The 25,785-nt window shown below is 43.6% G+C and overlaps 1 protein-coding gene across 1 annotated transcript in view; it reads right to left on the bottom strand.

The window, feature by feature from the left end:
- Window positions 1-3,181: 3,181 nt before the first annotated feature.
- Window positions 3,182-25,785, bottom strand: part of pms1 (PMS1 homolog 1, mismatch repair system component) — a 47,271-nt gene continuing 24,667 nt past the window's right edge. Inside the window, exons 8-18 of the mRNA XM_080753643.1 lie at window positions 21,385-21,507; window positions 20,571-20,714; window positions 19,757-19,904; window positions 18,871-19,229; window positions 18,321-18,555; window positions 16,091-16,328; window positions 11,622-11,686; window positions 10,131-10,542; window positions 9,056-9,189; window positions 4,520-4,668; window positions 3,182-3,709 (exon numbers count right to left, since the gene is read on the bottom strand). Of these exons, the coding sequence (XP_080609769.1) occupies window positions 3,500-3,709; window positions 4,520-4,668; window positions 9,056-9,189; window positions 10,131-10,542; window positions 11,622-11,686; window positions 16,091-16,328; window positions 18,321-18,555; window positions 18,871-19,229; window positions 19,757-19,904; window positions 20,571-20,714; window positions 21,385-21,507 (2,217 nt within the window). The 3' untranslated portion in view covers window positions 3,182-3,499. The remainder of the gene's footprint in view (window positions 3,710-4,519; window positions 4,669-9,055; window positions 9,190-10,130; window positions 10,543-11,621; window positions 11,687-16,090; window positions 16,329-18,320; window positions 18,556-18,870; window positions 19,230-19,756; window positions 19,905-20,570; window positions 20,715-21,384; window positions 21,508-25,785) is intronic.

The following is a 25,785-nucleotide window of genomic DNA, read 5'->3' as shown; positions in this document are numbered from 1 at the left end:
CAACCTCACAGCTGATTAATTAAAACCATGTAAACCCCTTTAAGGATTATTCTGTGTACATATGGACTTGCATGTGAATATCAATATAGAGTTGTCCCCTTTCCTTTAAAAAGAGAGGCGTATCAGTCTGTGCCCCCACAAAAGGACATTTAGACGTTGTCATTCTCTCTCTACCTACAGCGAGTGTCCTGTTTCTAAACAGAAACAGGTGGTGCCTGCATGCTGCCTGCCTGCCTTCTGTACACGGTACTGTATGTGACCAGCGCTTCTCCTCGCAGATCCCAAAATAGAGCGGGAAGGGGGTTAAATATAGTTCATGTCATTTTATTTTGGATTTGATGACTTTGTTAAAGGTGTTGGGTTACTGCGCAGTGAGATACGGTTGCTTGCTGAATCCTGCTGGCACATAAGGACGGTAACAGGAGAATACGTGACTGACCCAGTGACGATATGTACCTGAACCCGGGGTTCTGTGGCCGCTAAGAGTCCCATTGGCCGCTAGGCCCGTGTGTGACATTCAACAAGTCCTTCCCAGTCGACCAAAAGAACGATCCATTCTCCATTTAACCATTAGCAGAGAACTCTGTTCGGTTACGGGGGGAAAAATGTCAAAAACAAGGCAACAGGTGTTTTGAGTGACAGCTGGGACAGATGAACCGCCGCTGACCTTTCACACGTGGCGGGTCACATGGTCAAAAGATGATCGTCAGCTAATCCTCCTCAATCGCTCACATATGCAGTGGTGGAAAGTAACTAGGTGCATTTACTTAAGTACTGTACTTAAGTACAATTTTGAGGTATTTGTACTTGAGGTTTTTTTCTGGAATACTTTTAGTTTTACTCCACTACATTTATTTGAAAACTTTCCTGACTTTTAACTCGGTAACAGAGTATTTCTACATTGCAGTATTGATACTTTCACTAAAGTAAAAACATGTATTACTTTTTTTCCCCCCCACCACTGCGTGATATGCCCCCTGGGGGCGGCGAGGCGCACGTACGCCCTCTCCGCGCATTCTGCTGCGGCACGCAACTCCTGGCCACTCGGGGCTCGGGGGAAGACGCACATAGCAGCAGGGAGCGATGAGCGAGCGCTCGTCCAGGAGAAGGAGGCATGCGTTCCCCTCCCAGAGGCACTTTACAGAATCCTCTCACCCTGCAATGCTGAAGCCATCTGCGCGCTCAGAGCGCCAGGCCATGAAAAACAAGCTGTGCGCCGCGGTGTGACCTTTCACTGTCCTAACTATAATATTATCATAGCACCAGAGCTCTGGCTGCTTCCCCCTGCATGCGCTGGGATTCAGTGTCCATATGAATGAGTGGGGGATCATATAGCTGTATGGATAACTGCTACTCAGCACTACTCAATCACTCTATCTCCTTGTTTGCTTTGGAATGAGGAGGAATTGGGTGACGAGGCGCGCTGACAAAAGACACAGATTTGTCATATTGCATTTTACCATTGCAAAAAATGTAAGAGAATAGGAATCGAACGTGGCAGGTACAGCGCTGCCCTGATCGTGTCCAATCTCAAAAGCCTTGTTGATCGAGGTACAGTACTACATTCCTAGTAAATGATTTGAGAAAGATAGGAAGGGGGCGTGTCTGATCATATGAACATCAAATATCTAAATATTGAATCAAGAAACGTAAACTTAAAGCCTGAGTAGATGTTTTAGAATGACCTGTTTGCAAGTGAAATACCCCATTAAGCCCCATTTTGTACTACTTTTACTTTGGTACGGTAACTATTTTGATGCCAACACTTTGGCATCAAAAGCAGAATATCAGAATACATGATGTCTCCGAGTACTTCTTCCACCACAGTGTGAATGACTCAGTAATGTCGTGAAGGAAGTGGCGGCGCTACAAGTTAGCACAGCGTCCAGGATTTGTTCAAACTTTGTCGGTGGAATTACAGCGCAAATCTCTGAAGCATCTAATGCAACACAACTATCTGTCAATACTAAAGGCCCAAGCAGCTGGCACTAATTGAGTGAAAGGAATTATGGGTAATAGCTGGCACGCGGCTGTCCTGGCGCTGCCAACTAACGTCCCACTCCGCCACGCAGGGCTACACTGTAGCTGTTGGCCACGCGTCAAGGCAGGGCTCACATGTCACTCTGAATCTCAAAGAGCAACAAGCATTGTGAGAGTGCCGTCGTTTGTGTGATTAAAACAAACATTGTCATTTTAAACCACGACCCTGAAAGCAGTGGTGTAATGTAACTAAGTACATTAACTCAAGTACTGTACTTTTGAGACACTGTACACTTTTGAGATATTGTTTACTTGTTTCCGTATTTCATTTTTTTTGCTTTTTTTAAGATTTGTTTTGGGGCTTTTATGCCTTTATTGGATAGGACAGTAGACTGACAGGAAATGGGGGGAGCGATGGGGAGTGACATGTGGCAAAGGTCGTCCGGATCGGGAATCGAACCGGCGACGCCGCCAGGCATCCATGCCTATGTGGCAATGCCTAAGTGGTATGCGCCTGGACCAGTAGCCGAGGCTGTTGACAAGTGCTATTTCATTTCCCTGCTATTTGGAGCCAAGTTGTGACTTTATATACAGTGTGACACAAATCTAAACACAGATGTGACACACTGTGACTTATTTGACTTACAGCATTGATCTGCTAGTGCTAGTCTAGTTGTTTTCAAGCATTTTCGCCCATATAGGGCTGTCACAATTATTACATAATCGTCTAATCGCAATTATTTGACATAATCGGGATTATTTTTCATAATCGTCATAATCGTTTCCATGTTGAAAATTGTTCATATATATATATTTCTTTTAAGTAAAAAATAGTGGAAATAGCAGATCTACAAGCTCACAACGCGTCGCATCGCAACACGTTGTGAGCTTTTAGATCGGCTATTTACTATCAATGTTCTTTTTAAGTATAAAGTTGTCAAATATGTCAGTAATTTCTTTGTATATTTAGGTTATGTGTCATATCTACCATGTGCAACTTCAAAGCCTACAAGCCAAACAGAAATGTAATTGTCAACGACAAAAACATTTATTTGAGTGACAATGAATCGTCATGTAAAATGTAATAATCGTGACAGCCCATATGAAAAAAATGTGTGCCAGGGAACACCATAAAAGAAGATTGTGTAAACACAACAATTTTTCAAGATAATTTCCCCAAAAAAATCAAAAGGAGCTGATCTTCGTAAACTAATAATTGTTTATTATTTCACAGAACACCCGGAACACGTTATTTTAATGGCTGTTCATAGCTTTTAATAACAGAATATGTCCAGACTTTACAAAACAACTTCAACACGTTTGTCGTTAACTACTTTATCCCCAGCATCCGTATTCTGGTAGGAAACCTTCGCAGGATATAGCAGATCCATTTTATAAGCTTGTAGATCGGCTATTTTCAGCGAAGATATTTAATGTACTGTTGAGCGATGACTCTGATCAACCAGGTCTAGGGTTTAAGTGGATAAACAAACCCGGCAGGTGAGTGAGAGCTTGCTGGTCACAGCTGTAGCGGTGTGAGCCGCAGCAGGGCCGTGGCCTCCGCCTGGTTGTCGGGTATGTCACAGAGATGATGCAGCAGCGGCCGCCCGTGGATGCAGGCGTGGCCGCCGCCGTCGCCCAGCTGGCGCTCCATGCGAAGCAGGATGCCCTGCACATCGTCCTGGCTGAGGTGTGTCGGCAGCTGACGGGCCAATCGGACGGCCTCGCCCTGAAGGGGGGACAGTCACAAAACAACATGATGGTAGGGGTGGGCGATGTGGCGATAAGAACCATTGAGACGATACAATGTCTCCACGATATGCCTTTTCAGAGATATCGTATGTATCGTGATACAATGAGGGAGCCTTGTAAAAAATCCTGTTGAATTGTTAATAAATACAGAGATTCATTGCAGAATTCATTTAAACCTGCATTTTGGTCTAAATCAGTAGTTCTCAAACTTTAAAATGTCAAGGTCTCCCCTTAACTCTGACAGTATACAACGGGTCCATTTGGTTTCATTTGTATACTGTCATCAGAGTTACATACTTGTAAGGGTCAATTTAGACCTACCAAAGGGAACCCAGAGAGTCCCTGGACCCCACATTGAGGACCACTGGTCTAAATGGTCTGTTACTCCTTTTTCTTTTAGTTTTTGTTACCTTGTACTGTAGGTGATTGTACTGTTAAGTAACTTGAAAAATAACCATAAAAAAACAACATGAAAAAATAATATTGATAAGATTGTGTATCGTGATACAGCTTGGAAAAATATCGTGATCGCTTATTTTTCCATATCACCCACCTCTACATGATGATTCAAGTACACCCTCTGCACTTGTGTGCTAGTGTGTCACAGGGACTAACCCCCAATTCCAACCCTTGATGCTGAGCCTGAGTGCCAAGCAGGGAGGCACTGGGTACCATTCTTTATAGCCTTTGGCTCTGCCCGGGGGGACCACAAGGCCGCTGAGCTTACTTATAAAAGTATTTCTATATTGTGATATTGCTGTTTTTATTCAAGCAAAGTCTTCCTCACCTGCAGGTAGTTAGTGACTTTGAGCGGCCTGCACTCGCGCACCGTCCGAGCGCTCCTGTGGAGAACGGCGTTCAGTAACTCCCTCAGGTCTTCCACTCCCATGAACGGCACGCAGTCCGCCATGGCTGTCGCTTCCAGATGGCCGTCAGCTGGGCCAAGACAAGCACACAACAAGGATTAATACACTCCAGACACCATTACTATCTCCAGGAAATAATAATAAATATTGTTGTGACCCAAGTCAAACACTGTGGCGTTCCAAATGGAGTGTTAAATGGCAGTTACAAGGCCTCCGCAGGCCGGGAAGGAAGTTGTCATGCAGGGAGGGAGAGTGATGGCTCTCCGCAACGCAGCTGAGGAACTCCTCTCTCCATGAAGAATGACTGCACACAGCACGCAACTCACTGCTCACAGCACACAACTCACTGTTCACTGTTCAGAGCACACAACTCACTGTTCACTGCTCACTGCTCAGAGCACACAACTCACTGCTCACTGCTCACTGCTCAGAGCACACAACTCACTGCATGCAGCACACAGCACACAACTCACTGCACATGCACAACTCACTGCTCACTGCTCATAGCACACAACTCACTGCTCACAACTCACTGCATGCAGCACACAGCACACAACTCACTGCATGCAGCACACAGCACACAACTCACTGCATGCAGCACACAGCACACAACTCACTGCTCTGACAAATTACTCTGATGGCAACATGACTGGTGTCTTGCATGCGCGCGAATGCGCGCGTGCAAGACACCAGTCATATTGCCATACCATAGCTTTTTCTGAACTGAACTGACTCTACACCACCTATCCTAGGCCATAGTGGATACTAGTTCAACCCATATATCATAACTAGGAGTTAAATTGCAAACGCTTCATCACCGACAATTCACATGTTGCTCTGAATAGTAAGGTTGCACTGCACAGGTTGGTGTCACGTCACGTGAAAAAGGAACAGATCTACAAGCTACTGTAACTACACGTCACGCTGCAGCACTTTGTAGATCTGTTCTTTTTGCCCCACACATTAGGCAGCAATCACGCAGCCAGTTCGGTGGAAAAACTACTCAACTCATATTTTGTGTAATGTTATACCCTCCCAGAAAATCAATAGGCAAAAACTATGCATAGCCAAATATTTGTCCAGGACCTTCCAGGAGCCTTGATCAATTGCAAACCTTTTCCAGTACTGGAATTATTTTAACTGTGGTGACAATTTGGTAGTCAATGATGTTAGTGTTTTTTGAGAACTTTCTCGGAAACATTAGCTGAAATCAGCTTGAAATCAGGACAATCCCTTGCAAAGCAGGACCTTTGGTCACCGTAATCAAAATATCTAACTTTTGTGATAATAATGGAAGTCAGAGGGGCTTTGATGGGGCCACCTGAAGCCTTGCCCAAATTTGCAGTCATACAGTAGATCACTGGTTCTCAACCTGTGGGTCGGGACCCCCAGGGGGGTCCCCAAATTATTTTGGGGGTCCCCAGATGATTAACTTAATGTGCAACATTGTTCTCTCACTCAACAGTAAACAAACCAACATACAGTATAAGTGTATAAGATTATGAATTGAGTACATAGGACCACAATGGAATCAAGCCCCATGAGGGGCTGTTTGGGTTTTCTTTTTAGCACTGTTTTCCAAACGGCACGGCTGTGCTGTTTTCATCCATGCTAATAAAGTATTGAATCAATTAATTAAGCCTAACTGCACATTTCTAAAGTGACAATTTAAGGACTTTTTAATACATCTAAAATGACAAATTAAACATTGGCCAAATATTAAAGGCAGAAATTGTGAAAATAGCTGATCTACATGCTCACAACGCCTCGAAACGCGAGGCGTTGTGAGCATGTAGATCTGCTATTTTCACAATAGAACCGTGTTACAGAGTACAAAATGTAATGTCTCAACTCTCAGTGCTCATCAGGGTGGGGGGGGGTTCCCCGTTCAAATATGATTATTTTGGGGGTCGCGGCCTGAAAAGGTTGAGAACCACTGGCCTAGAGGGTGGGCTGACCGTGGATGTCCCAAACGTAACATCCGCAGCGTTGCTCCAATCTTCACCAAACATGGCAGAGACGCTGTTAAGGGCTCTTTCCATGAGCAGAGGTCACATATGGCCCTTGGGGGCCCCATTAGGGCCCCACTGGGGCCACACATCTGGGTCACTACAGCAGTGTTACAGCTGTACTTCAAATGGCCTCAACTCAGTGACCTGTTGCTCTGATCAGCGCAATACACAACTAGACCTGAAAGGCTGCAAAACTAGTTGTTCCAAAATAGCCAAGTCCATAACGTGTCTCATTTTGGCAAATAATTCAACTCTGTCACAAATAATGGACTGTAATCCTGTTCCTCAGGACTGTATGTTTGACATTTGTAAAGTATGGCTGAACTATGACATTAGTTGTGTGTGTGTGTATGTGGGTGTGTGTGCATGCGTGCGTGCACGTGTGTGTCTGTGGGTGGGTGTGTGTGTGTGTGTGTGTGTGTGTGTGTGTGTGTGTGTGTGTGTGTGTGTGTGTGTGTGTGTGTGTGTGTGCGTGCGTGCAGGTGAACCATGACATTAGTGGTGGTCAGTGGTCTTTCGTTCATTAAACTGGACAATGCTCTAACCTTTAAACAGTGTGAACCATGGAATAAGAAAGGCTTGTTGGAGGAGAGCAGAGCCCTGTGTCAAACAATGATTGATAGCATTACCCAGCATTCTGTTGATGTCCAGACCAGCACAAACCTCAAATACTTTCAGAATTCATTGCCCTACTTTGTCATATAAGAGTGACGACTCAAAAGAATAGCTGATCTACAAGCTCAACCACCAAATGGTGTCATGACTCATGTGACAACTGTCAAACAGGGTTACGATACTCCACACTGTTTGCCTTCAAACATGTTATGTCCTTCAATAACACCATATATGGTGTTATGGAAGGAAGTTCGGGGCTCTCCCCAGGTTGGCATAGACACCGGGTTAGAAAATCGTGGGATAAAAGAATTGTTAAAAAAAAAAAGAACGTTCTTATGAAGCAGTTTTGTTCATAGAAATAAAAACAAATCGAATCGAATTTGATTCCTCCTTCAGTTGCAGAGGAATGATTGGTTGAGTGTGGTGAGAATGACGGACAAAATCAAAATTGTTGACACATTATACCAATATGGAACTGGATTAGCGGCTGGAAGTGAGAAAGGGGCTAAGTAAAGTTGTATGTTGATTTGTGTGTAAATAATTCATTAACGAATGCGTGAGTGAGTGATCAAGAATGAGTGAACCACTTAAACCCTATACAATCTGAAGATGAGTCAGTGAACCACTTAACTCTCAAATACCTGGAACGCGCCCGAGTCGCGCTAGATTTGAACCACTTTAACCATTATTTTTATGCTTTAACTATTGAAAAATAGCAGATATACAAGCTTACAGCGCGGCACCGAGTGCCGCGCTGCGAGCTTGTAGATCTGCTATTTTTTTTAAATTGTGAAAATGTGTGCAAGTCTTTGAATATCTTTGAACCAACTTCTAAATCCTTCCTCTAAATCAGCTGTTCTCCAACCTTTTCATGTCAAGGACACCCAAAATTACATGTATTCGGCCGCAGACCCCCATCTCAAAATATGTTGTTCCAGGGACCCCCCAGAAGCAAAGATTTGAGTTACAAAAGTCTGTTTTTAAAAAAATATATATTGAAAAATGTGCACACATTTTCACGATTTTTCAAAAATAGCAGATCTACAAGCTTGCAGCGCGGCACTCGGTGCCGTGCTGTGAGCTTGTATATCTGCTATTTTTCATTAGTTAAAGCATTCAATAATTGTAGGCCTAAATGGGTTAAAGAGGTGGTGCCATAGTTTTGTACTTTTTCTGGTTTTCATGTGTCTAGGAGGTTGACAGTACTTCATTAGACCCCCTGGTGTGGTTGTTATGAGCAATTATGCATTCTCTTTTTTTTTGGGTTTTTAGCTGGAGGATGCCACCTGCTGGGTCAGACGTGCCGTTCCAAAAACACCCATACTTATTACATCATAGAATCAACCCCTCCCTTAATTACCATTCACTCAACACATGTGGGTGTGGCTAACTTCCGCTGGGTCACCACCCATGACAACCACGCATACCAATGAACTGGTGGGTGTGGCCACATAAAAACATAATTTTAACTCTTTCTGTACACGTTTTTGGAAAGATTCTACCTTCTAGTATAATCATAATAGTAGATAATCATGTTTTATAGAGGGGGAAATCATGGCACCCCATCTTTAAACCCTATAGATGAGTCAGTGAACCACTTAAACCCTATACAATCTTTTGACCATACTTTTTTTTCTGTACCAGACGACCGATTGCGACGTGTTTGTGAACTTTTACACATTCGCTTGTTATGACATGCCCAGAATAGAAACGCTAGGGTTCATGTGGTTAAATAATGAATTATCATTAATTAATTCAATTATCAGAGGAATGCCGAGTCAGTTAACAGGGGCTGGAAGGAATCGTGGAAGGTTGAAATGTTCTCGGTACCTGGAGTGAGTGTGATTCTGAAGCCGTTTGCCAGCAGCCTGGGGTCGGTGAAGGAGAGGCTTCCGTCTGGCCCACAGCTGTCCTCTCTCTCCATGCCGCACAGAGCCTGGGTGAGCTGGGCCCCCCCCAGGACCCTAGAGGAACACACCAGAATGATTGCCATGCTCCGCATTATAGCAGCTTAGCAGAACACTTGGATTAGGACGCATCGGCCTCCAGGAAACCTCTCTGTATTCTAGGAAACTGAGGGGGTAACAGGGGCTGAGAGGGGAACCATATCTTACCCAGTGGTGGAGATTACAAAATAAAAGTACACATCATTGCTGTCTAGTGTCTACATAATCTTTTTTATAACTTGATCTACTTGATCATGCTACAGCGTCACACAAGAGCATCAAAAGTAGCAGACCCACATAAAGCGTCGCTACTTTTGCTTCTTTTTTTAACACAGTTCAATTTTGGACGTATGAGGTTTCTTCCAGACAGAAGAACTACTTAAGTAAAACTTTGAGGTACATTACTTGAGTATGTGCATGTTTAAATTACATGTTCTGCACTTTTACTCCACTACAATTATTAGACAGCATTAGTTATAGTTACTTTGCAGATTTAACCCATTTAGGCCTAACGTAACCTATAGTTAGGCCTAAATCAGAATTTAGCCTACAAAAACAAATATGTTGCAACATACTGTACATGTAATGTAAGCCCCTCCCATACACTAAAAGGTGTACCCGGCCTGAATGGGTTAAATGTATTCATTTATTACAAAACATACATTAACTAATTAAGCCCTATTTTATACTGCGGCTATTCGAGAAAGCTCACGGTCCGGTGCATCACAACGTGTCGCAATGCAATGCAACATGATATGAGCTTGTAGATGCTGCATCACAAATGTTTCACAACAAATAAAATGAGTACTTTTACTTACTCATGTGAAATTCAGAATATATTATACATTATATATTTTTTTTTTTCATTTCTGCTTTGTGGTATTGCTACAGTATTCAAACAACTCAGAGCCTACTCCACCTCTGCACGTACTGTAGGTGCGAGGCCAATGATATCTTACCCATCTGTTAAGTGCACGGGGTCACGCAGACTCACTGCTGGGAGTATATTATTCTCTACAAGTCTCTTAAACAGCAAGGCCTCTTCCACCCGAAATGGATTTAACAACATGAGGCTTGGGCCGCGTAAAACCAGCCAGGAGCTCTGAGAGGCCAGCCGCTTTACAAGGCGGAGGCCCCGCGGCGCGGCCCCCGCCCCGCGCTGGGAGCAGAGGCGACTGTGCTTCAGCCTGAGCTGGGCCACGCTGAAGGGGAGGGGCTGGCAGGGCTTGGCGTCGGCGGGGGGCTTCCTGGTCTTCGGGGGCCGCGCGGCGCTGAAGAGCTCGTCCAGGAGCTGCTGGTGGTTGGGCGGGGCCTTGCGCTTCACTCCCTGCGGCCGGCTCTGTGGAGAGGCCGCGCTGCGCTGCCTGTCGCCTAGGGGATGGGACGATGTGAACATTTCATATCACGATTATTGTGAGAAAATAAATCGTGATTTACGATATTATCACGATAATCAAAAGCCATTATCCTGGGGCGGAACATTTGTCAAAAAATAGCAGATCTACAAGCTCACAACGCGTCGCAACTTGTGAGCTTGTAGATCGGCTATTTTTTGACAAGGGAGCCCCAGAAGAGAAGTTATTTATGAATAGCCAACATGTTAATGGATAAAGTTGTTAAAAATATCGTGATGCTGTATGAACTACTTTTTCTGGGGACCCCATGGAACCTCCTCAAATAGTCCAATTAAAGGTGGGGTAAGTGATTTCGCTTCAGTTTCCATGTAGGTGACAGGCAGGGGCCTTCCTCCAATCATGATCAAGTGGGGGCAGGCCTTGGTGCGCGTAAGGCCCGCTCCCACTCGACCATGATTGGAGGAAGAACCCACTCTATCCTGATTGGAGGAAAACTAACCCTCTATAGTAACTAGTCTATCACAACATAGACCCATTTTGTTAATTATTTGAATTAAATGAAATCACTTAAGTTGATGTTTGTATTTAAAAAATAAAAATAAAAATAAATGCTGTAGTGTGTTTTTAGATGTTCTATATTGGCAGAATCTGTTTAGTTTGGGTTGGTTTATGTGCTGAAAGAGATCTGTTTCCCTGTCAATGAGAGAATACTGTATCTCACCAGTTGGAATAGTGACTTCATGACTAGGGATGGGACGATAGATATGCAATATTATCGTTTATCGTGATAAAAAAACACTCACGATAATCGTATCGTGGAGATTTAATTTATTGTGATATCGTCCTCCGTCATGCACTGGGATCAATTCACCTTTTATTTGCCGAGCTGCATATGCGGTACCATTTAAACCCTCTATAATTGGTAAAAGGTACTTAGAATATACGTACTTGATACAGTCTTTTTTTTTTTTCACTCTCTATCATGTCTTTGCCAAAAAATAGGTCCATTTAAATATCTTCAAAAAGATGTTGCATTTTGATGCAAAAAACATTTGTAGATTTACTGGGATCAAGTTTTGAATACAGGTCTTTTACCTGATGAGAGCAGTTTGGTGCGCTGCTGCTGCTCCTGCTGCTGCTGTTTGGCTTTCTCCTCATACCTGTATGCACACACGCATGCACGCACGCGCACACACACGCAAACGCACACGCAAACACAGATTATGTCACAGGGGTTGCAACACAATGTACCCAATAAACAACAAGAAAACACAATGTAAATTTGCACTGTTTATTAATGATATAATGTAAGTATCATTTTATTTGTTTATGTGGAGTTCAGGTGAGTTTACCATGACGCAGTAAGAGAAGCGTTGAAACAACAGAGACTGACACAATATGTCCATATATGGGCATCCCCAGATATGGGCTTAATATTGATGACATCAGGGATCTCCATATATGGGCATAAAAGGTACAAGTACGGAATTCATTATTTGCAAGTGTGCCCCGCGTCGCGACAACCACACTGGTTATCATGAGACTGACACAATATGTCCATATATGGGCATTCCCAGATATGAGGCGTGACGCGCACACGCACGCACGCACGGACGGACAGACAGACATGATCTGCAGGTTTTCATACTCACAAAACAAGAATTTTGGGGACGGGGCAGATTTAGCTGTTCAAACACCGATTTTCGAAACTTATAAAACATATTCATTGTTTATGATGAGAACGCCAAATTATGACACAGTTTTAATTACGGTTTTCTTTCCTCGTTATTGGCATATTAATATGATCCGTTACCCCTGGCTTTAACTGACCTGTTGGGTGAACTGCTGTAAGTGGTGTGAGGGCAGAAGTGCAACACCACTTACCAGTGGTCGCTGAGAGGAGCCAAATATTTGACGCATCTTATTTCACGTTTAAAGACAGGGCAGGATTCTTAACAGATGTGTTTTTCCATACACTCCTCCATACCTTATATAAGTCCCCGAGTGCTGCTGATACACATTTTCCACCCTTAAAATTACTTTAAATTGGTATGCAGCAATCTAAGATAATTGGCTTGAAGTGTTTCACTAATGACCGTATTCCAGTGTGCTAGACTGCTAGTGAATAGATTTTAAAGATAAGATTCTTTTACTGGCCTGTCCCTGTGTGCATCTGGATCTTGTTAAGTTGCTAATGACGTGAATGACGTGAACAGCCTGTTTGATATATGTATTTCTGTTATGATCCATACAGTATATACGTATGTACTGTATATGTATTTCTGTTATGATCCATACAGTTAAAATGATAAAGAACTGCTCTATACCCTCGACTAGGGCATTCACCAAATATTTGAATATTCGAATATTCGAATATCAAAGTAACTATTCGACGTTGTTCACCGAAGTCGAATATTCGCTTATTTTTATATAGTTTATAAAGCTTGGCTAGATAAGAAGTCATAAGAATGAGTTGTCAATGCCCCTGGTGGATGAATTTGTTAATGCTCTATACCGCGAGGCGTTGTGAGCATGTAGATCAGCTATTTTCACAATGTTCGCCTCTTGCTTACTTCATATTTGACAGTTTGGCCAGTCCTGTCGAATATTCGACTATTCGAATACTTTGAGGTCGAATAATTTGAATACTAAAAATCACTATTCGTGAATGCCCTACCCTCGACACATTCATTCACATCACCTCATTTGAGTCACCATGATCACTGGTTCCCAAGCACTGGGTCGGGACCCATTAGTGGGTCGCAGACACATTTTTATGGGTCCCTTTACAGTTATTAATAATGATATGTCTTTTTAGACATAATAAGCCCATTCCCAAGACGCACCGCAATATTTCATGGGCAGATCATGTGACTTATGGGGGCCAGTAGTGTTACTGTAAATAGTAATAAAGAAATCGCTGGCGTATTGTGTCTAAAAATAGGCCTACATATTTCTTCCCCACTTGTATTTATGCCCCCACCCACTGAAATCAAAATCGCTAAAATGGCTAGAAAGATAGAAAGCTGTAAATGAAAACATTTTAACACTCATCTTTTATTTTCTCTAATTACAATCTAAAATATGAACCTTTAAAATATAAATACAACACAATCATAGCAAATACGATGCAAATGTCTCTCCAAATGTCCAAAACTGTAACTTTTGTATGATGCTGTAGTATGATCAAGACAAGTAGGACATTGATTTATGAAAAGAACTGTACAAATTCTTTCAAACATACAAATGAATGCGTCTAAAGAGTCTTTAGACGCATTCATTCAACATTTTTGTTGTTAAAAAGTGATAGCTCTAAATTCTGATAGTAAATGTTGCTATAGCGTTTGTTCAGTGACAGTGGTCTTCCTGTCTCTACAGCTCGGTGTCAGGTGGGTTGCCGATTTCATCCAATCAGGAGAGAGTACCACCCATTCGTCAGTTTTATAGTGTTCCAGTTCTCACTTGTGTCACAATCGGCTATTTCAGCTGTTTTCGGAAAATGTGTGAAAAAAAAAAAGTACAAATATTTTAGAACGATCAAGATGATTATGCAAAACAATTGCGATCGTCTCAAACAATAGCGATTAGGGCGATTATGTCATAATTGTGACGGGCCTAGACTCCTCTCTCCAGGGGTTTAAACGTGGAACTAACGGTTTGTTAAAGGAAAGCAGCGGTGAACGTAAGTCCTGTGGAATGGATGCCTCGGATACATGGCATACTTTGGAAACATGGGAGATATTTCATTATGCCTGAAGAGCCGTTTTATGGCGGAAAAATATTGACTACCTGGTCTCATATTAGGCTCAGTTGTCTGTGGAAAATAGCAAACATAGCTCATATCAACTCAATCTCCAGGCAGTGTTTTACACATGCAAATGACAGCTTCTCTCCCCCCCCCCCCCCCCAATCTTTCTGCCATGTGAATAACAAGAAGTGGAAACACTATGTTTGGGAGTGGACGGTCTGGAAACACACTTATAGCAGTGGTTCTCAAAGTGGGGTCTGGGGACACCCTGGGGGTCCTTGAAGGGGTTCAAAAATAGTGTTTAAATCAGGGGTCCAGTTGTCCGGATTTAAAATGAAGCAAACACGGAACAAAAAGTTCCTTTGATTGGCCGCTAGTTGCGCTGTTCTGGTACGAGAAGCAACATGTTCTCCATAGGATTCCATTCATTTCCCCTGAACTTTTACATTTGATTTTCTTACTTTAACTCTTTTAAGAGGTACCAGAGTGGGTGCACACGGGTAGGATTCTACAGTAGGATCTACAGTAGGACTCTCATGTGCCACCCAGGACCACGGACAGCGGCACTGTTTAGGTTTTATACATTATGACAGATGAGACCAATCCACTGCTTTGAGAGAACGCGTGTGCGAGAGAGCATGTATTGTACATTGCAAGTCATGCAATTTGATGGGCTGATAATAAAAGCATAACTGGCACAAGGAATACAAAAATGAGACATTGGAGATGTCAGATTTACGTGCGTGGGGTATAGGGAACATCATGCACGTTACACAATGCATATGACAAAACCAATAATAGAAATGTCTTCACTAATGTGTGTGTAAAGGTGTCTAGTAACACATCTAACAAAGTTTGAAATTCAAAATTTCTTGGAGAATCTTTTGAGAATCCAATGCAAGCATTTGTTTTGCACAAAAAATATTCCTTGGGCTACAAATGGCCCCCACAAAATTGTGAAAAGTGATGACTCATCACTAAACCATCGTTTTGTGGGGGCTGTTCCTTTAGCCCATAGAACGTTTTTTTTTTTTTTTTTTGTGCAAAACAAATGCTTGCATTGGATTCAGAATCATGACAAACCCCTAGTTAGACCCCTCACATGCTACAGACAGCAGATTTTTCTGGATATTTTCTCCCTGTAGTGTATAGAAAGTCAATGGGAGCCCAACTCTCAGCAGCTGTAAAAAAGAATCTCCAAGGAATTTTGAATTTCAAACTTTGTCAGATGTGTTACTAGACACCTTTACACACACACTGGCAAAGACATTTCTTGGTAACAGGGACGTGCTGGGCCCCTGATTCAGCCTGGGAAAAAGAGTTGGAGAGGCCCTCATTGCGCGCTATAGAGAGATCTCTCTCTATAGCGCTGCTGCTACTCAAAGATTTAACAAGTGACAAGCCAGTGGGGCAATTACATGAATTAGGCCTATATTTCGTTGTTGTTAGGTGGAAACCTTGTATGTCCAAAACCGTTTGTTTTGTATTTATCATTTAAAAAATGATTTAAACTAGTGAAAACAGCCGATCTACAAGCACACAACACCTCGCGGTGCGAGGCGTTGTGTGCTTGTAGATCTGCTGTTTTCACTACTTTTGTGCAAACAGTTTAATTTTTACTTTTGTGCAAACAGTTCATTTTTTTCCTAATGGCCCGGCCTGGACCGGCCGAGAATGAACCGGCCGTTCGGGAGTTGTCCCGCTTTTCCCAATGGCCAGCACGTCCCTGCTTGGTAAGGAATTTATTCCCAGATTTGTCATTATTCTGACTGAATTCTCTATGGGTGGGGCTCCCTATGGGTGGGACTCTACTCACTTGTGTCGCTCCGTGTCGCCCAGGTTCTCCCAGCGGAGGTGGACCTGGGCACTGATCTCCTGCATGGTGGCGGCGGGCCTCTCCGTGAGGACCTGGGCTCGCGCCTCCCTGTGGAACAGCTGGGCGGGGGACAGGGGCGCCCTGGAGGCCCGCTGGCTGATCAGGTCATACGCTGTCAGGGACCCCTGTTTCTCTGTCACACTGTTCAGGCTCTTTCTGTTGGGGCTGACACTCTGACCTGTTAAAACATCAAATACATAGACATGAAAAGGACTTTTCCTTTTTTGCCCTTTTAGGCTGCACTGAAATTGCACAGGGCAGGTAACTTAAAATATACAAAGAAATGACTGACAATGGCCGGTGCCAACAGCAAAATAGATAATGTGCTGTGGCCAAAACAGTCTATCAATCTATAAGTTCACCAAACCTCGGTTTGTTTGTGTGTGTGTTTGTGCGCGTGCGTGCGTGTGTGTGTCTCAAACCTCAAATTAATGAATAAACGTAGCCACACACTAGCCGATAATCGGGGCATTTAATGACCCTCCTGACTATCGGGCTGCCTGCGTCTGAAACGGGGCCGATTATCGGGCATAAACGTTGTCTAGTGTGAGGGTTCACAGATCCAATCTGAACACTGCTGAGTTGCTCGCAGGATCGCCGCTGTTCCGGATGCAAGAAACGGGGTCTCTTGGTGCCAACAGCCGCTGATCTGAGTCTGACCATAGTATCTGAGTGACAGATCTCTCTCTCTTTTCCCTCTTCATCTCTCCCTCTCTCTCTCTCTCTCTCACACACACACACACACACACACACACACACACACACACACACACACACACACACACACACACACACACACACACACACACACACACACACACACACACACACACACACACACACACACACACACACACACACACACACACACTTTTCATACCGTCCGTCCATTAGGTTCTATCATGAACGCTCTCAATGGGAGAGCGGGTTAGTTTTATATCAAACAGAAACAGCAGTAATAATCGCTACAAGTCACAGACTGGGAACAGCACACGTCTCGCTTTGCTCTTGCAAGTCAAAGAAAACACCCATATCCTACAGAAGCCTGATCTACAAGCCCTACAACGTGGTGCGGAGGGACACGTTGTGTGTGATCTTGGAGATCTATATGTTCTGTGCGCTACAGTGTTGACTAGTTTAGCAGTGGAGAGAGAGGGGAAAAGAGAAAAAGAGAGTTGAACAGATCCAGAAACATATTATCATCAAAATGGGAAAAATCTTCCATATTGAAGTTTTTTTTCTTCTTTTTGCACGAAGTGATGGTGTTGAGTGAATAACATAATGTGTTTGTGTGTGTGTGCGTGTGTGTGTGTGTGTTGCAAGGCGCAGCTCTCAGAAGCAAGGGCAGCCCCTGTGACATTTTGTATTCATTATATTATTTATTACTGGCTGTGTTCGGGCCTGACTCAATCTGGATAGAATCCTGTAGAAGGACTCTGACTTTTTAAATTGGCTAGTGTGAGCCTGTATAGATTATCTGGTCAGAGAATCTTAAACGATTATGTGTAATGCTACCCGATTTAATGACATGTAAAATGTCATAATCGTGACAGCCCTAGGAGACGGGTACAACAACGGGTACAACAACGGGTACAACAGATCGTTCCATTTCCGCAGGTGAGTTTATCATGTCGGGTGGAAACCTCATAATGTCCAAAACTGTTACTTTTCGCTACAATAGGGCAACGTGAAAAGGGTGGCATTTGTTAACAACATTGTCCGTCTTGCTCACATGACTATAAAGATCATGTGTACCAATGTGAGTGATATTTGGATCAAATCTGAAGGAGTAATATGAAGAAATGTGTTTCACATATTCGGCCTATATTCAGTGGCGCTATAAAAGGCAGATGTGAAGAATGAAGAGCAGAGGTTTTTTTCTCCATTGTCCTCTATGGAGTTTCTGCCCCACAGCAATGATATACAGACCAATGGAAATGATTCTGACGATTACGCAAAACATACATTTCTCAATTAGTGGCGACAATTTACAATTACAATTTATAATTTAGGCTTTTAGCAGACGCTCTTAATCCAGAGCGACCTACGATAAGCAAGGTAATACATCAGTACAATAAGCAAGGTAATACATCAATACATCAACATCAAATGCATAGAAATATCAATCTAGAGACCAGACGATGGTGTGATGATTGTGAAAGGCTTTTACCTGGGAGCTCCGTGGTGGTGGTAACGTTGTCGTGGTGGTTTGTGGAGACGGCTTGGTGGACTCTGACGGGTTCCAAGGGCTTCCCGGAGACGGGGTCCGACAAGGCGGTGCCGGCGCTCCACGTCTCGGCAGAGGGCTGCTGTTTCTGCGCCGACCAATCATCTGCCAGGCTGTCCGCCCAACTGCATTCTGGGTGGTTGGCGGCTGTGGCGTCGTCGCCGTTGTTTAACTCGGGCTGTCACGAGCACGACATTAAAGATGGCGATTAATTGTCGCACAAATAACTGCGATTAAGGATTTAATCGCGTATTTTGGGGGCATTAATCATTGGAACATCAAAATGCATGTATGAATACAAATTACATTTCGGTTAGTTTGTTAGGCTTTGTAATCACAAATTGCACAGGGCAGATATGACAAAAAACTTAAATATACAAATAAATTACTCGCACATTTAATAGTTTTATACTGCAAAATAATTATCTCAAATAATTGCGACTATTTATTATTGCGATTATTAGGTAATAATAATCGTGACAGGCCTACGTACGTTCAAGAGGAGGGAAGGGTCGAAGGTGTTGACGACCCAGTCCTCCGCCACCGAGGAAGAGGAGCTGCTGTTAGCAGCACTCTGGGGTCCGGGGACCCCCCCAGCAGCACTCTGGGGTCCGGGGACCCCCCCAGCAGCACTCTGGGGTCCGGGGACCCCCACAGCAGCACTCTGGGGTCTGGGGACCCCCACAGCAGCACTCTGGGGTCCGGGGACCCCCCCAGCAGCACTCTGTCGCTCCACAGACGTCACGCTCTCCATCCCCGGAGACGTGGCGGTGTCTCTGTCTGTCCCCAGAGGCAGGGGGGCGTCTGAGCTCCTTCTATCAGGCTCTGCGGAGGCATCGGGGTGCAGGGGGTCTAGGGGTGGGCGATATGGTGATAAATATCGTTGAGACGATACAATGTCCCCACAATATGCCTTTTCAGAGATATCGTATATATTGTGATAATACAATACCTTATAAAATAAATCCTGTTGAATTGTTAACACAGAGATTCATTGCAGAATTCATTTAAACCTGCATTTTGGTCTAAATCAGTAGTTCTCAAACTTTAAAATGTCAAGGTCAAACAAATGAAACCAAATGGACCAGTAAGGATCCATTTGGTTTCATTTGTATACTGTCAGAGTTACATACTTGTAAGGGTCAATTTAGACCTCCCAAAAGGAACCCAGAGAGTCCCTGGACCCCACTTTGAGGACCACTGGTCTAAATGGTCTGTTACTCCTTTTTCTTTTAGTTTTTGTTATCTTGTACTGTAGGTGCTTAAATAACTTGAAAAATAACCATAGAAACCAACATGAAAAAGAATCGCGATGAGATTGTGTATCGTGATACAGCTTGGGAAAATATTGTGATATTGTATTTTTCCATATCACCCACCCCTAAGGGGATCCGGTGTAGGGGTCCCGTCTGGCTGTAAGGGGTCCGGTGTAGGGGTCCCGTTTGGGGGCAGGAGTCCCGGAGATTGGGGAGCTCTGTAGCCATAGAGAGAAACCAACATGGCCTCCACTGCCGTCAGCACAGCTTCCTGAATGAAGGGAACTTCCGTTAAAATGCTTCAAAAAGGCCTTATATATTCTGATAGCAGTCATTAAACAGCTCTATGTTCTGAGAGCAGTAATCATTAAACTGCTCTATATTCTGATAGCAGTCATCACAATAGTGTTTGTTCAGTGAAACGGTTTCTCTCCGTCTCTCCAGCACTTTAGTAAACAGCCCAGCAGGGCAACAACACTAAAGTACTTGTCCGACTTTAATTCTTCCATCCATCCAGGGACATGCTGGGCCTCTGATTCAGCCCGGGAAAAAGAGTTGGAGAGGCCCTCATTTGCGCGCTATAGAGAGAGAGATCTCTCTATAGCGCTGCTGCTACTCAAAGATTTGTAACAAAGTGACAAGCCAGCAGTGGGCCAATTACATGAGTTATATTTCGTCATTGTCGGGTGGAAACCTTGTATGTCCAAAAACGTTTATTTTGTATTTATCATTTTAAAAATGATTTAAACTAGTGAAAACAGCCGATCTACAAGCACACAACGCCTCGCGGCTGTGTGCTTAAGTGTTAAGACAGAATCAGTGTGTGACTGTGAAAGTGTGACTCACGTCACGGCAACCACACTTGCAATTTCCAATTGCATCTTTCTAGTTCCTCATCATTTTCCTAGTTAAAATATTGAGACGCAAGGATTTGTACCTTGTTGTGCAGAAGGACCTGGGTCTTGTCTGGGGTCAGGTTGACATCCAGGGCAGAGGGCGGGACTGTCACTCTCAGCATGAGGGTGGGGTACCGGCTGGATGCCACCTGGGGGTACTGGGCCTGGTAATGTTGGCGCAGGAGCTGACAAAACAAATATATACACAGTTATGGTTTTTTGGAGCAAGGCAACAATATGACCTTTGACAGGATGTCATGGACCCCTGGGGCTCCACGGACCCCCACATTGAGAACCGATTGTTTAGATCAGGGGTCTTCAACGTTTTCAGGCCAAGGACCCCTTAGTTGAGAAAGAGATGAAGCAGGGACCCCCACAACTTTTTCATAGATTCCTATAGTTTCATTGTTCGACAGCACAATCATCAGTGTATTCTGGATTCATGTCAATTTGTTTTCAGATACGTATTTAACCACTTGAAACGTCAATACTTAACTTGACATTTCACTCTGTACTTAGTCTGCTCTTTTTCCCCTCTACACCAAACGTCTTTGCCGAACATAGCAGATCTACAAGCTCACATTGCCTCGCGCTGCGAGGCGTTGTGAGCTTGTAGATCTGCTATGTTTGGCTAAAGTTCTAAGAATTTGGACGATACAGTAGCATTCAAGTGGTTAATATAAAAAAGGAGAAAAAGGTTCCTATCACACAAAGGTTTGGAAGACCCCCCGAGGACCACTAGTTGGTCCTCAGAGCTACTCTGACGACCCACTAGGGGTCCCAGATCCCCTGTTGGAGACCCTTGGTTTAGATATAAAAAAGTACAGTATGTTGTATTCATCGTTTCGATTCTACCTTCATGATATCTTTGTTGTGGACGGGCCGGTTGTTGATGAACAGGAAGGTTTTGTCGTGGCTGGTGGAGCTGGTAGAAGTGTAGTCTGCCCCGGGCTTGGGAAAAAACCCATCCAACGAAATCTAGAAGGAAAGAAAATGATTTGTAAAAAATAATTAAGGTGTTTCTTTTAGTTCGGAATTAATAAGCAATTACTTTACAAGCTCCCCAGGAAGAATTGTCATACTCCAAAGACGTTGCTGAGTCGTCTTATTTTAAGCCAAGTTTGTTCTTTTACCTGAACAAAAAGGTTTGAAGGCATCACAACTATTTCTTGCATTATATAGTGGTCTCCCTCCTCAATTATTTTTTTATTTTTTTTGCCAACTTGGGAACCCTAAGACTGTCCACGTTTTTGTGACAATTACAATTTAAGCATTTCACACTCGTCACTCTTATACAGAGTGACAAGTGTTAAATCACAACAAACAGCATGACCCCTAGTCAGCAGAGTAAATGGGAATATACAATAATAATAATAATATAGAATTATATGAATCTTATTCTTCTTCCCAACTATTAAACAGCTCTATACAGACTCAGGCTGGTTGATATGATTTCAAATCAATTCGGAACTGGTCCAAGCTTATCACCAGAAATCAGGATGCAACGTGAGCTTGAAAGCGACAGGGTAACATAACGAACCCTAGTCAAATAGATGGCTCTGATTTCCAGCTGTGAAACAGCTCTACACACACAGCTGATAAGCCATGCATGCATAATGCATTTGATTGAGAACATTCTTTGCTGAATTGAAGGCAAGGAGCTTCATCAATATGAATATGCCATCATAACTTACAGCAATAACAACAGTTGACTTTAACACGCTCAGCGGGGTCCGTCTAATTGTCGCTTTAACGACCACGCTAATTACTGGTTGTGAAACATTGGCCAGCAGGGGAGTGTACATTACGTAGACTTAACCATTACGACATGTTCAATTACTGTGACACGGTTTGATCCAGTCCGCTCACCCAGCACCATCACTTCTGCAGTTCTGCTCATGGAAGGCTTTGGTTCTCAAAGTGAGTTGATATAATTTCAACCACTTTACCATATTGTATACTATTCACAAATAGCAGATATCAAGCTCATACATACATAGTTTGTCACTTTATGTGTATGAGCTTGTGTATATATATATATATATGTATTGAGAACAGCAGTGCTCGTCGTGCGGCGGAACAAGCGGTCGCTTTGATCCACAACAACGACAACGACAACGACAACGTAGCGCCTCACCCCACGGAGGTTAGGGTTAGGCATAGTTTTACTGAGGTTAAGGTTAGGGTTAGGGTTAGAGTTAGGCATAGTAAGCTAATGGCTAAACACAGCTGAGCTAGGCTAGTAGATAAACAAAGAAAGAGTGGTTGCAAACGAGTGACGTCAGCGACTACAAAAGTGAATGGCTGTTGTCGCCATCTCATGGTGAATACGCAGAATTACACAGGTGCGCTGATAAGAGACTATCAAAGTGAATTGATCCAGGTGGTGGTAGGGAGGTGTGGTGAAATACAAAACGAGCACTCTTACCCCAATCTCACTGAGTTACCCAAACTGACTGTAACATACAGTATGTATATATATATATATATATATATATATATATATATATATATATATATATTTTTTTTTTATTATTATTATTAGTGGCCAAGGCCACGAAGTGGCAAAAGGCCACTCATTGATATTGGACTTCGTCATTATTCCGCCACTTTTTCTCTAGCGGCTAGACCGTGCAGTCGCTTTTTACGAAACTCGGCAGTATGGCAGAGGACTATGCCAAACGGCTAAATCGCGAAGCTCGCAACAATCGGCCAAAGGGTGGCTCTGTAGGAAGCCTTTGAAAAATGCCAACTTTGAACTGGTCTTCATATCGGTACAAACGACAGTCTTTCAGAGAAATGCAGGTCAAACTTCCACAAGATTTTCACACTCCTCAACAGCTGTGGTCTATCAGTCCATTTTTCCGGTCCACTCCCCACTTTCAATCGCAGTGATATCCGACTCAGCCGTTTGTTCTCTCTCCATTATTGGCTTCAATCCGCCTGCCACTCCGCCAAGTTTCACTACATAAACAACTTCTTTTTATTCTGGGACCGTCCTTCCTTTTTTAACTTTGATGGTCTGCACCCGAGTAGACTTGGGTGTAAAATGCTAATGAACAATCTCCGCCGTTCTGTGGCTGCATTTAGAGCTCAACTACAACAACAACAACAACATTGACACGCATCCCTGTCTGACCCGGCTCTGACTTCTGGCCACTCTGTTGCCCATAGGCCCCGCACTGCCCCCTTGTGGCCGGGCGGACATATTGACACATACATCCCCACTGCATTTAGTCTCCCTTTCTGCACACTGGATTTAATTGCTCCACTCTGCAATTGTGTTAGCCTCCCTTTCACCCCTGTTTTAATCAACTCAACTCCTTATCCATCCTATATTCCAACCTTAATTAGTTTTAGAAAACCTAAACAGACAACCACACGTTTTGTGGAGCATGCCCATTTAAGAGTTTTAAGACCCCTGAGACATTCCTTTCTACCTCCTAGCCCGGTTATTACCACTCTCAGACTGGCCCTTTTTAATACAAGATCTATGAATTTAAAAACCCATTGGTTAAAAGACCTTTTTATCTCACGCAATCTTGATTTTATGCTCCTCACCGAAACATGGGTTCATCCCGGTGATTTTAGTCTCTTCCCCGATCTCCTCCCACCGCACTGCTCCTTTTTAAATTCCCCGAGGTCCCTAGGTACAGGTGGTGGTCTAGCCACAATCTTCAAATCCCACCTTTCATGTAGATTGACTCCCGCCACAGACTATTCTAGCTTTGAAGTCCAACTTTTCGAGCTACATTTGTCCTCCCCCATGCTTTTTGCTCTGGTATATCGCCCCCCCAAAAAATCTATGGCGGATTTTATTAATGAATTCGGTGACCTCCTCTCAGGGATTATGGTCAAATATGACCACGTGCTGATCTGTGGCGATATGAACATTCATGTCTGCTGCGAATCACGCCCTTTTGTCAAAGATTTTTTAAATCTCATAGATTCTTTTAATCTCACCAGATCCATCACCGGCCCTACGCATGATAAAGGTCACATTTTAGACCTTGTCCTGTCATTTGGTCTCACCACTACTGTTTTTGATGTCTTCCCAATTCCCGTTATTTCAGACCACTTCCCCATATTATTTACTACCTCCATCCCCTGCTCCACAGTTAATTCTGGCCCCCCAGCACGCCTCACACGTTCCATTAACCCTCTGACTGCTCCACATTTCTCCCAGCTTTTCAATCACTTCTCACTAAACACCCGGGACTCTCACTCTGCTCTCAGTACCGAAGCACTTCTCACCATTTTTAACTCAACTTGTACTAATATTCTTGATTCTGTTGCCCCTTTCACCCATAAAAAACATAAAAAAGCACTGCATGAGCCATGGCTTAATGATTCAACTCGGGCCCTAAGACGCCTCTGCAGGCGCGCAGAGCGCAAATGGCGCAAGGATAAATTACATGTCTCACTGGACATTTTACGAGCATGCCTACTGGACTACCAGAGAGCAGTGAAAACTGCAAAATCATCTTATATTTCTAATCTGGTCACCACTAACAGCCATAAACCCCAAGTCCTCTTTAATATCTTCAACTCCCTCACCAATCCCCGTGATGAACCACCGATTGTACCATCCCTGGCCCTCTGCATTAATTTTCAAATTTTTTTCATTTCAAAAATAGCTGACCTCAGGGCAGCTCACTCATCCATGACCCCCGACCTCACCCCTTCTCCATGCCTCGCTACTCTCTCTCAATTTGAGCCTGTTACTCTCCCTGCCCTTACGGACGTGGTCAGGCTCCTACGCCCGTCTAACTGTCCCTCTGACAGCATCCCCCCCCCCCGCCTTCTGAAAGAGGTATTTGGTGCGGTAGGCCCGAGTGTCCTCTCACTCATAAATTCCTCCCTCAAATCTGGTTCTGTCCCCCCTGTTTTTAAACATGCTGTTGTACACCCTTTATTGAAAAAGAAAAACCTTGACGTTGCCACCTTGTCCAATTTTAGGCCCATTTCCCAGCTCCCATTTTTATCAAAGGTTTTAGAGAAAGTTGTTTATTCTCAATTACAGTCTTTTTTACAGTCTCATGGCCTCCACGAGACATTTCAATCAGGCTTCAAACCTGGACATAGCACAGAGACCGCACTTTTAAGAGTTTTTAATGATCTAATTTTAACAGTGGATGATGGTACACCCGCTGCGCTAGTTCTTCTTGATCTCTCGGCGGCCTTCGATACGGTCGACCACAGCATTTTAATATCACGTTTAGAAAACCTTGTTGGAATCTCAGGCACCGCCCTCAC

This window comes from Nannobrachium achirus, assembly GCF_963921795.1.
Source record: "Nannobrachium achirus genome assembly, chromosome: 22".
NCBI lineage: Eukaryota > Metazoa > Chordata > Actinopteri > Myctophiformes > Myctophidae > Nannobrachium > Nannobrachium achirus.
This window is presented reverse-complemented; position numbering and strand designations above follow the sequence as displayed.